Source organism: Mobula birostris, chromosome 14, assembly GCF_030028105.1.
Source record: "Mobula birostris isolate sMobBir1 chromosome 14, sMobBir1.hap1, whole genome shotgun sequence".
NCBI lineage: Eukaryota > Metazoa > Chordata > Chondrichthyes > Myliobatiformes > Myliobatidae > Mobula > Mobula birostris.
This window is the reverse complement of record NC_092383.1, coordinates 94,223,244-94,235,711: the sequence shown is the minus strand read 5'-3', so window position 1 is coordinate 94,235,711 and position 12,468 is coordinate 94,223,244. Positions and strand designations below refer to the sequence as shown.

At 42.6% G+C, this 12,468-nt stretch overlaps 1 protein-coding gene across 2 annotated transcripts in view; it reads right to left on the bottom strand.

Moving 5' to 3' along the window:
• Nucleotides 1–4,069: 4,069 nt before the first annotated feature.
• The window catches only part of irf6 (interferon regulatory factor 6), a 52,339-nt gene continuing 43,940 nt past the window's right edge, over nucleotides 4,070–12,468 (bottom strand). For both annotated transcript variants that reach the window (XM_072278967.1, XM_072278966.1), the window contains 2 exons: nucleotides 9,933–10,051; nucleotides 4,070–6,029 (listed from right to left, as the gene is read on the bottom strand). In XM_072278967.1, coding sequence (XP_072135068.1) covers nucleotides 5,802–6,029; nucleotides 9,933–10,051 — 347 coding nt within the window. In that variant the 3' untranslated portion in view covers nucleotides 4,070–5,801. The remainder of the gene's footprint in view (nucleotides 6,030–9,932; nucleotides 10,052–12,468) is intronic.

The following is a 12,468-nucleotide window of genomic DNA, read 5'->3' as shown; positions in this document are numbered from 1 at the left end:
CAAACTGTACCGGTCTCTGCCGTTCCTTTGGGTTCATCAGATGCGTGTACAGAGGGAGCCTGCTACATGGGCAACAGTTTGCTCTCCATATCGTACTCTCCAGGCTTGTATACCTAGACAGATAGGATACGACATCCATGGTCAACTCTGACTGACAGAGGCCACAGGCAGGTAAGAAGGCCGGCATTACATCACAGTCTGAAGGGACTACATCGTTCTAGTTCTCAAATCCAATTAGACAAGAGTATATCCCAGAGTGGCAGTGGTCACCATCAGAGCATATTTTTTTGAGGTGAGTGGAGATGTCAAAGGAAGTTTTTTTTAATTATATACCCAGAGAGTGGTACTATATTACCCAGAATGCACTGCCTGCAGTGGAGGTAGAGCCTGATATAATAGGGACACGTAAGATAGACAGAAGGGTGTGAAAAACATGGAGGGCTGAGAAAATAGATTTCCAAAACTGTTTCAATTCAGAACACGACCAAAACATATGTGTCAATGTAGCTGTCTCAGTTTTACATCTATCACACTGACTATCAACATTAGGAAATATTTTAGACAGTCTCTCCTTTGTCAAATAGTAATGATGTACAATTTTAAATTGGATTAAAGAGTGACTGGCACAGATCGAAGAAGAGTTAACCAACTTCAAAATTCGCAGCCAATCCTTTGTTATCAAGGTCATGTTAAGCTCCCTTTCCCAATCTTGCTTAATCTTAAGTAAAGGATAATTGTACTGTTGTAATAGTAATTCATAAATTTTCCCAATAAAACCTTTCACTAAAGGATTCATTTTTAAAATAATGTCTAACAGGTCAGAATCTTGTATATATGGAAAATTACTTAAATATTCTTGTAAGAAATGTCTGACCTGAAGATATTGCAAGAAATCTAAGTATGATACAGAGTATTTAGTTACTAATTTCTCAAAAAACATCAATCGGCCATCTTGGAACAGGTCCATGAAGGAAAAGACTCCTTTATTCCTCCAAAGAAAAAAGGCAGGATCACTAAGCAACACACATCAAAGTTGCTGGTGAACACAACAGGCCAGGCAACATCTCTAGGAAGAGGTACAATCGACGTTTCGGGCCGAGACCCTTCATCAGGACTAACTGAAGGAAGAGCTAGTAAGAGATTTGAAAGTGGGAGGGGGAGGGGGAGATCCGAAATGATAGGAGAAGACAGGAGGGGGAGGGATGGAGCCAAGAGCTGGACAGGTGATTGGCAAAGGGGATATGAGAGGATCATGGGACAGGAAGCTCAGGGAGAAGGAAAATTGGGGGGGGGGGCGGAATCCCAGAGGATGGGCAAGGGGTATAGTGAGAGGGACAGAGGGAGAAAAAGGAGAGAGAGAGAAAGAATGTGTGTATATAAATAAATAACGGATGGGGTACGAGGGGGAGGTGGGGCATTAGCGGAAGTTAGATAAGTTAGTGTTCATGCCATCAGGTTGGAGGCTACCCAGACGGAATATAAGGTGTTGTTCCTCCAACCTGAGTGTGGCTTCATCTTTACAGTAGAGGAGGCCATGGATAGGCTCTGTCCGCCAGAGAAAGCAGGATCTCCCAGTAGCCACACATTTTAATTCCACGTCCCAATCCCATTCTGACATGTCTATCCACGGCCTCCTCTACTGTAAAGATGAAGCCACACTCAGGTTGAAGCAACAACACCTTATATTCCGTCTGGGTAGCCTCCAACCTGGTGGCATGAACATTGACTTCTCTAACTTCCGCTAATGCCCCACCTCCCCCTCATACCCCATCTGTTACTTATTTATATACACACATTCTTTCTCTCTCTCTCCTTTTTCTCCCTCTGTCCCTCTGACTATACCCCTTGCCCATCCTCTGGTTTTCCCCCCCCCTCCCCCTTTTCCTTCTCCCTGGACCTCCTGTCCCATGATCCTCTTGTATCCCTTTTGCCCATCACCTGTCCAGCTCTTGGCTCCATCCCTCCCCCTCCTGTCTTCTCCTATCATTTTGGATCTCCCCCTCCCCCTTTCAAATCCCTCACTCACTCTTCCTTCAGTTAGTCCTGACGAAGGGTCTCAGCCCGAAACGTCGACTGTACCTCTTCCTAGAGATGCTGCCTAGCCTGCTGCGTTCATCAGTAACTTTGATGTGTGTTGCTTGAATTTCCAGCATCTGTAGAATTCTTTGTGTTTGAGGATCATTAAGTGAAGGTTTAAATAAATAATTTCAATAAATTAAACTAAGAAGTTTAAATTTTTTGGAGATTAAAAAAATTACGAAACTGGTACCAAATTCGTAATGACTGCTTAATCATAGGATATAAATTTAGATCAGAGATAAATTTCTAAAGCTTTAAAAATTAATTTACAACCTAATAAATTGACAGTTTTGTTCAGTATAATCCCTCAATGTATTCATGGTATTTCTATATCAGACTAACATGTAATTGCATTTGTCACATTATTGGCCAGAAGGGCTATTTTATTAAAATGGAAAGATGCCTCTGCTCCCACTTTGATACAATGGTTCTCTCAGGTGATGTTATGTCTTAGTTTGGAGAAAATCAGAAGTCGAACTCTTGATCCTAAATTTGACTTCGAGAAAAGGTGGGGTTCTTTTGCCCGCTACTATCATTTGATTTGATTTAATTAAGAAAGTTCCCTTCTGATTCTGTGTAATTAGTTCTGGTTGGCAGATTGATGTTTTTCTTTTATGGAAGCTTGTATGGTGTACAGCTCTGGGGTTGTGCTCCCAATGGGTTTTTTTCCTGTTAATAGGGGTTTTTTTCTTGGTAGGGGTTCTTTTTTCCTAAAAAAAGTTTTAACATTTTATTTTTTCTTCTTATTATTGATATATTGTTTAACTTTGTTAATCAGTTTCTCATTATTTTATATTGACATGTTGACTTGATTACTTTAATGTATTTTTGTTGATCTTCAATAATAATTAATAAAAAAGATTTAAAAATGAAAAAGATGAAAAATGGAGGGTTAGACTGAGTAGGAGGGCAGGGTTAGATTGATTGTGGACTAGGTTTCCATAGGTTGTCACAGCTTTGTGGGCCAAAGGATACTGTTCTGTATCAGGGACAGGGCAGGAAGGAAAACCAGCTTCCAACTGTTTCTTTCTCTATTGGGCCAAATTCTTTAAGAATGAGAAGTGATCTTTAGAGAAACATGTAAAATTATGAAAGGGCTAAATAGGATAGAGACAGGAAAGCTGTTTCCACTTGGGAGTTCAATTCCAGCGGTCCTGTAAGGAGTTTGTACATTCTCCCGGTGACCACATGGGATTCCTCCACGTACTTTACTTCCTGAGGAAACTAAAGAAATTTGGCCTGTCCCCTAAAACCCTCACTAATTTTTATAGATGCACCGTAGAAAGCATTCTTCCAGGGTGCATCACAACATGGTATGGAAGTTGTCCTGTCCAAGACCGGAAGAAGCTGCAGAAGATCGTGAACATGGTGCAGCACATCACACAAACCAATCTTCTGTCCTTGGACTCACTTTGCACCGCACGCTGTCGGAGCAGTGCTGCCAGGATAATCAAGGACACAACCCACCCAGCCAACACACTTTCCGTCCCTCTTCCCTCCAGAAGGCTCAAGAGCTTGAAGACTCGTACGGCCAGATTTGGGAACAGCTTCTTTCCAACTGTGATAAGACTGCTGAACGGATCCTGACCCGGATCTGGGCCATACCCTCCAAATATCCGGACCTGCCTCTCGGTTTTTTTTTTGCACTACCTTACTTTCCATTTTCTATTTATGATTTATAATTTAAATTTTTAATATTTACTACCGATTTGTAATCCAGGGAGCGGGAAGCGCAGAATCAAATATCGCTGTGATGATTGTACATTCTAGTATCAATTGTTTGGCGACAATAAAGTATAAAGTACTCCGGTTTCCTCCCAGAGTCTAAGGACATGCGGGTTAGTAGATTAACTGCCTGTGATTGGGCCGGAGGCACCTGCTCCTCGCTTTATCTCTGAATAAACAACTAAACCCACTGGATAGGTAGTGGGGTTTTACCACCCACCACCCTCAGGAAAAATCAGAGCATTCAAAATGAGGCACAATCCAATTTGTGAAACCATCTAAAATTTAATTAAATAGTCACAAGACAACAAGGTTTAAAAAATGTTACAATGTATGTGCACTTTCAAATAAACGACAACGCAATAGACATGAAATAACATAATATGTGCTTAGTAAAATAAATCTCCCAGTATTATTTACGGTATTTTGATTGTCCTAGATGAAGGATTTGATCAAAAATAAAATTATCTGCTACTTAAATGAGAAATCAGTAACGTTCTTGCTTTGACCACCATCTTTCCAAATTCCACTCCAATCCTGAAGCATTCCACACATTGTATCAGATCAGATCATCTCACACGTCTTGGCTCAAGTAGGATATATTAGTGTCAGATAGCTAAATACGATGGACTACGTGAAACTCAATATGTAGCCATACACAAATGTCAGTTTCCTTATATAAAAGTGGAGAGAACTAAAGTTTCATCTTCTGACTACGCACTAAATTGTACAATACACAAATCTCTAGAACTCTGCCACGGATGGTCCCAAGCCTGGCTGCTTAGGGAGGAGGGTCAGGCATGGGGCAAGCAACCTCATCCCATAAAAACCCTGAGCAACAGAAACGCCAACAGAAGTTCTGAGTTCCTCGCCCCTGGGAGAGGAAAGGTCTGAGAAGATGGGTACCACCTGGGACAAGGTGAAAGACTGTCCCAGGAGAGAGGAATCTGGTGAGCCGCTGTTAGCAGCCTACACCCCAGAAGGGGTAAATAAGCAAATTTCTAGAGGACACTTTGCCATAAAGCAAAAGAAATCATTTTGTATAAAATGTGCTCAGTACTGCAGGCCAAAATTTTACCTTGAGACAAAATGCAACATAATTAAATTCCAATTTCTTTCGAAACAGCCTCTTTACCAAAATATTAAATCATGCAATCTTATAATACATCAACTTGTACTTATATCATTTAATCTTAAGGTGTCCCAGTGTTCCATGTTCAAAGTACACAGCTGCCTTTCCTTTTAACTTCTTGTTCTTGAAATTTGGGCTTTATGTTAAAGACTTAAAAATGAAAAGCATTCATGATAAAAAGGCTGGAACCTGAAGGAGCTTTCTGTTAACAGGTCTTTATAAAGAACATCTCAGCAGCAATTTGGGTGTTTTCTGTTAAATACCTTCTCCTGTTCTCTGATTGATTAGAACAACGTGGGTTCAACTAACATTAACATTCCAGATTTGGGCCTTCTGGGGATTCCTCAGACATTGCAAACTCTTCTGTTATGAAAGTCCACAGGGCAAGGACTAAACTTTGTCTGGAGTCTTTGGCAACAAATGTGCTTCCAAAGGGAAACAAGGTCACTTACTGTACAAAGTTTCATTGCAGAAACCGCCATTGCTGGGCTGTCCAACTAACGAGAGTATTACAACTTCCTTTAGGACAGCAACTACATATCAAAAGGACTCCAAACGTTTTGCAACATTGAGTGCATTAAAAAAAAGGGAAGTGATTCCAAAATTAAACCTAATTGGGATCAACTTGCTCCAAACTTACTGCTGATCTTGGAGAGTTCAGCATCTTGCATTAACTTACTGACCAAGGTTTTAGATGCGTGGACGGGAAAGGACAAGACATAGGGAGCTTGATTAAATGAAATTAAAATCATCTTGGCACAAAGTGCTGGTCCTTGGGTTCTTGAATGGCACCATCATGGGTAGGGCAATGAGACTACGAGTGATCGATGATGTTCAGACCTCCATCTGCAGCAGGCCGGACACATTACTGGGCTTGTAGTGGGGCTGCCATCTGCAGAGGTGGAGGGTGAACTGGCCACGTCTCATGTCCTTGGTTGGTCTGCAAGAGGTGATACAGCTGTTTCAGGTGGGAGACTATATTGTCTTTAATGTCCGGGGTGGAGATCTGAAGTCTGATGCTGCTGCTGTCGAAAGAGCGCGTAAACTCCCCGTTAAACATCTCATAGATCATCCGTGCAACCACAGGTATCACCTGAAGATCAGAAGGCACACAGATGGGTTAGGACACAAAGAAGAGCAAACAGTTTAACATCCATGACAGAACAGGGTATTGGTTCAAGTTTCAAAGCCTCAAACCAGAATCAGGTTTAATATCACCAGCATATGTTGTGAAATTTGTCATGTTGGCAGCAGCAGTACAATGTAATACATAATAATATAAAAAAAGAAAACTGAATTAAAGTGTATATGAAATAGTTAAATTAAATTAGTGCAAAAACAGAAGAAAAATTAGGTAGAAATGTAGTGTTCATGGGTTCAATGTCCATTCAGAAATCGGATGGCAGAGGGGAAGGAGCTGTTCCTGAATCACTGAGTGTGTGCCTTCAGGTTCCTGTACTTCCTTCCTGACGGTAACAGTGAGAAATTGGCATGTTCTGGGTGATGAGAGGTCCTTAATGACGGACGCCACTTTTTTGTGGCACCACTCCTTGAAGATGTCTTGGATACTATGGAGGCCAGTACCCATGATGGAGCTGACTAATTTTACAACCCTCTGCAGCTTACTTCGATCCTGTGCAGTAGACAACCCCCTCCTGACCCACCCACCCCCACCGGACGGTGATGCAGCCAGTCAGAATGCTCTCCATGGTACATGTGTAGTAATTCACTCTCAAACACAACCCACTGTTGTAAACACAGGGGACCTCTGCAGCCCCTTCACCAATGGCACAGGAACATCTGAGGTTATACAGAAGGATTTTCCACTTTCATGATTGATAGCCCAGAAGTGTGAAACCATTTTCCTATATCCAGTGAACATCAAGCACAGACTCGATGAAGGTGCTCGAAATTTAAGAAGCGTTCAGAGAAGACCAAGTCCAGAGATAACACTTGCAAAGTCAACAACCAGAAGGCTTAGGTCAAAGGTAATCAGTCAAATTTCCATTAGTAGACTTTTGGATCTGAGGGCAGAGTCTCAGAAAGAGGGGAGAACCATTTAGAACTGAGATAACGAGACCTCCTTCAGCCAGAGAGTGGTGAATCTGTGGAACGATTGCCAACAAATATGTCACCGGGTGTACCTAAGACAGAGATCAATAGGGCCTTTGATAGGTAAGGGTAAGGATTATGGGGAGAAGGCAGGAGAAAGGGTTGAATAAAAAAGAATCAGCCATAATTGAATAGCAAGGCAGACTCAATAGGCTGGATAGTCTAATTGTGCTCCAGGATCTTATGGTCTAAAAAGTGACAGTGTTCCAAGTTCAACTACTGGCTGTATCCATTTTGAAACTTCTTTCTTTTAATGTATAGACGTATATATTTTTTTCCTGTACTCTGTATTCTTATATATTAATAAAAATATTGAAAGAGAAACTTCTTTTTAAGCACGCGCCTGTCAGACTACTGGGAGGTACTTCACTAGGAACCTGTATAATGAAACTGGAGAAAAGGTTCATCAAAGTGAAAGTTTTCAATATTGCTGGTATAAAACAGACTGGGGGCCAATTATTTCGGGTCATTAAGGGGATATCACTGATCTGAGCAGCAGTCAATCAGTGACCAGAAGCGTGAGAAGGTTCAGGTTTGCCGATAGAGTACACAAGGCATCGGTTTGTGGCAGTTTGGTGTTTGAGCAGCGGCCAATCAGCGATCAGGATTGATAGGCAGAAACAAATAAAAATAAGGTATGTGGCAAGTGGAGCGTCCTTTGTTGGAGTGGTTATTTGAGGCTTTAGCTCTTTGAGGCTTGAGTGAGACAAGATGAAAAAGCTGCAGGAGGATTATTTCTCCAGTTTAATTACTGTTCCCTTCTTTATATAGTTAGAACAGTACGGATACCAACCAAGATAGTTGAATGGTTGCCTTGTGGGATGTGGGAAGGCAGACAGACCTCCAGTGTCCCTGAAGACTACAACTGCGAGAAGTGCACCCATCTGCAGCTTCTAACACTCCACATCAAGGAGGTGGAACTAGATGAACTCCAGGTCATTAGGGAGACTGAGGGAGGTGAAGATCGGACAATTAGGGAGCTAGTTGCACCCCAAGGTGCAGGACACAAAAGAATGGGTGACAGTCAGGAAGGAGAAAGGGGTTGAACAGCCAGTGCAGAGTGCCCCTGTGATCAACCCCCTCAACAACGGGTATACCACTTTGGATACTGCTGGGGGCTGAGGGGAGACGACGTAGCACAGGAAAGTCGCAGTGGTCAGGTCCCTGGCTCTGTGGCTCAGAAGGGAAGGGGGGGGAAGAGGCAAGCTGTCCTGATAGGGGATTCATTAATTAGGGGAACAGAAAGGAGGAAGAATGAGATTCCCGGATGGTATGTTGCCTCCCATGTGCCAGGGTCTGGGATATCGCGGATCGAGTCCTCGGCATTCTTAAGTGGGAGGGTACGAGCTGCCAGCGCAGTGGTGCGTGCGAGCTCAATTTCAACGTTTAAGAGACGTTTAGATAGGCACATACATGGTAGGGGTACGGAGAGCTGTGGTCCAGGGGCAGGTCGATGGGACTAGGCAGCTTCAATGGCACAGCACAGACTAGATGGGCCAAAGGACCTGATTCTGTGCTGTACTTTTCTATGACCCTAATTTAAAATGACCAATTAACCTACTAACCGATACATCTCTCAAATGTAGGAGGAAACTGGAGCACCTGGTTTTACAATTTACAATGACCAATTAAACTACTAACTGGACTGTGGGAGGAAACTGGAGCACCCAGAGGAAACCCACGTGGTCACGGGAAGAAAGTACGAACTCCTTACAGAGGACACCAGAACTGAACTATGAACTCTGACATCCCTGAGCTGTAACAGCGTCATGCTAACCACAATGATATAATGGCATATCCGAAGAGGAAGGGGATGAAGTGCACGTCTGCGCACATTATAGTCATCTGTAGTTCCTGGCACTTATAACGGGAGAATTAGTGATCAACCTAGCTTCGGAAGTAGAATATAGTATACATTTCATGAACTGAGACAATTTGCACATTGCAACTAAGTGTGAAATCTGTGTGAAATTGACAGATATTTAGTTATGGTGATATAGAGCACTACAGCACAGAAACAGGCCCTTCAGCCCATCAAATTAATGCCGAACTGTGACGCGATCAGTGCTCCCCTCCAGTGTTCACTCCACGGAAAATAAACTGGATTACATTCGTCTGTGGCTGCACTAGCTGGCGATGAGGAACTGCTATGTGCTTGCTCTTGCAGAAACGTGGCTCCAGGACATCAAATTCACCATCAATCTACAGACCACAACACTCAGAGACTTGGGCTACATTTGTCTTTTTTTTGTGATTTTATGTTTTTCTGCTTTCGTAATATATGCATTGAGTGCTGTTGGTACTGTCTTTTGCCCCTTGGCCCCAGAGCAATGCTGTTTCATTGGCTGTATACATGTATATTGTTGGAAACCACGTTAAAACATTTTTGTTTAATGTATTACTTTTTATAAGATTTGTACTTTTTTTAATCAAATTCATGTAGTGTTCACACCATGTGATGATTCATCCTCACTCACTGGCAGAAAGCGGTATAGCAGCTAAACTAACGGTTTGTCACCTTTCTCATTTTTCATTGGCTATATATTAGCACATTACCCACGTAATGTAAATAGCTTTAGTTATGTAGCCTATTAACTAGGTTATCCGTATCCAAGGAATCTCTTATCTTATCAATAAAAGCAATTGATTTTTCAGAGGTGTCATCTTTATTCCTTTTGTCTTTGCACTCATTGTTTCTCTTGGCATTGTTTCTCAGCTCTTTATTTAGTTTGCTTAGTATTTTATCTTTGTTTGAACTCTAAAATAAACTGAAATCTTGGAATTAAGACTACTCATCATTCCCGACTCCTGGGAAAACCCCAAGGATCAGAGATCCAACAGTATGATTGAGTGACAGTTAAACTTATTTAGACAGACACGTCACCTGCACCATGATCAGCTTTCTTTCCTTTGGTTTCCCATCGGGCCACTCCTCACCAAAGCACAGGTAAATCTCAAACGAAGGCACTTTATTGCTTTGACCCTTTTGAAGATCAATCAAATCTGCAATTAAAAAAATACAATCAAATTTCTGAATTTCCTGATGTTCTGGTTGCCATTTGCGCAATTGTTTTTGCGTGTTGGGGGTGGGGGGGAAGAGTTGACATTAGAGTCGATATTTTGCTTTGAACAGTTTCCACGGTTTTATTTGTTTCATGGCCGTCTGGAGAAGACAAGTCTCGGAGTTGTATACTACATACATACTTTGATAATAAATGTACCGTGAACAATAGGGAGTTCCGAATCAGAATCAGGTTTAATCTCACTGACATCTGTCGTGAAACTTGTTGTTTTCTGGCAGCAGTACAGTGCAATACACTAAAATTATAACCATATAACCATAACCATATTACAATTACAGCACAGAAACAGGCCATCTCAGCCCTTCTAGTCCGTGCTGAATGCTTACTTTCACCTAGTCCCACTGACCTGCACTCAGCCCATAACCCTCCATTCCTTTCCTGTCCATATAGCTGTCCAATTTAACTTTAAATGACGGTAGAGGCAGGCTCGATACTACTACTGGAAGCTCGTTCCACACAGCTACCACTCTCTGAGTAAAGAAGTTCCCCCTCATGTTACCCCTAAACTTTTTCCCCCTAACTCTCAACTCATGTCCTCTTGTTTGAATCTCCCCTACTCTCAATGGAAAAAGCCTATCCACATCAACTCTATCTATCCCCCTCATAATTTTAAATACCTCTATCAAGTCCCCCCATCAACCTTCTACGCTCCAAAGAATAAAGACCCAACTTGTACAACCTTTCTCTGTAACTTAGGTGCTGAAACCCAGGTAACATTCTTGTAAATCTTCTCTGTACTCTCTCTATTTTGTTGACATCTTTCCTATATTCAGTGACCAGAACTGTACACAATACTCCAAATTTGGCCTTACCAATGCCTTGTACAATTTTAACATTACATCCCAACTCCTATACTCAATGCTCTGATTTATAAAGGCCAGCATACCACCCTATCCACATGAGATTCCACCTTCAGGGAACTACGCACCATTATTCCTAGATCCCTCTGTTCTACTGCATTCTTCAATGCCCTACCATTTACCATGTATGTCCTATTTTGATTAGTCCTACCAAAATGTAGCACCTCACACATATCAGCATCAAACTCCATCTGCCATCTTTCAGCCCACTCTTCTAACTGGCCATTACAATAAGAATATATAAAAATATAAGTAGTGCAAAATTCAGAGAGATAATAAGCCAGTCATGATGGAATGGCGGAGAAGACTCGATGGGCTGAATGGCCTAATTCTGCTCCTAGGTCTCATGGTCTTAAAATAGTGAGGTAGCGTTCATGGACTGTTTAGAAATCCAACGGTAGAGGTGAAGAAGCTGTTCCAAAAAACATTTGAGTATGTGTCTTCTCCCCAATGGCATAATGAGAAGAGTGGGGAGAGTTGTGGGATGTCCCTAGCACACCCTTGGTTGTCAACACAAATGACACATCTCACTGTATGTTTCGATGTGCATGGGATAAATAAATCTGAATCTGAAGCTGAAGCTGAAGCTGAAGCTGAAGAGGGCATGCCCTGGGTGGTGACAGCCCTTCACGATGGATGCCACCTAAAACCCCAGTACCACCACCTCTGGCAGCCAATCCCCGGCACCCACGCTGTGGAGCCGCTGCCACTTGTCAATCACCACAGAAGGTCTACAGCAGATACAATGTCACTGGCTCTCCACTCGACCTTCGATCACCTGGACAATAACAATACCCATGTCAGGCTGCTGTTTGTTGACTACTGCTCAGTGTTCAACACCATCGTACCCTCAGACCTAATCAAAAAGCTCCAGAACCTGAACCTCTGCCCCTCCTTCTATAACTGGATCTTCGACTTCCTCACCGGGAGAGCGACAGTCCATACAGATCAGAGATAACTTCTCCTCACTGACAATCAACACTGGTACACCCGTGTGCTTAGCCCACGGCTCTTCCCCCTCTACACCCATGGCTGTGTGACTAGGCACAAATCAATAGCCAGCTGTAAAATTGCCGATGGCGCAACTATTGTTGGCAGGGTTTCAGATGGAGACGAGAAGGCGTACAGAAGTGAGGTAGATCAGGTAATTGGGTGGTGTCGCATCAAACCTTGCGCTCAGCGTCACATCAGGAAGGGAAAGCATACACACCATCGAGGGATTCACAGTGGAAACAGTGAGCCACGTCAAGTTCCTAGGTGTCAACATCTCTGAAGATCTATCCTGAGCCCAACATACTGATGCAATTACGTAAAGAGACACAACAGTGACTATATTTCGTTAGGAGTTTGAAGAGCTTTGGCATGTCACCAAAGGCTCTAAGCAAATTTCTACTGAGCTTTCTAACTGGCTGCATCTCTGTTTGGTACGGAGGGGCCAGTGCACAGGATCGGAAAAGGCTACAGGAAGTTGTAACAT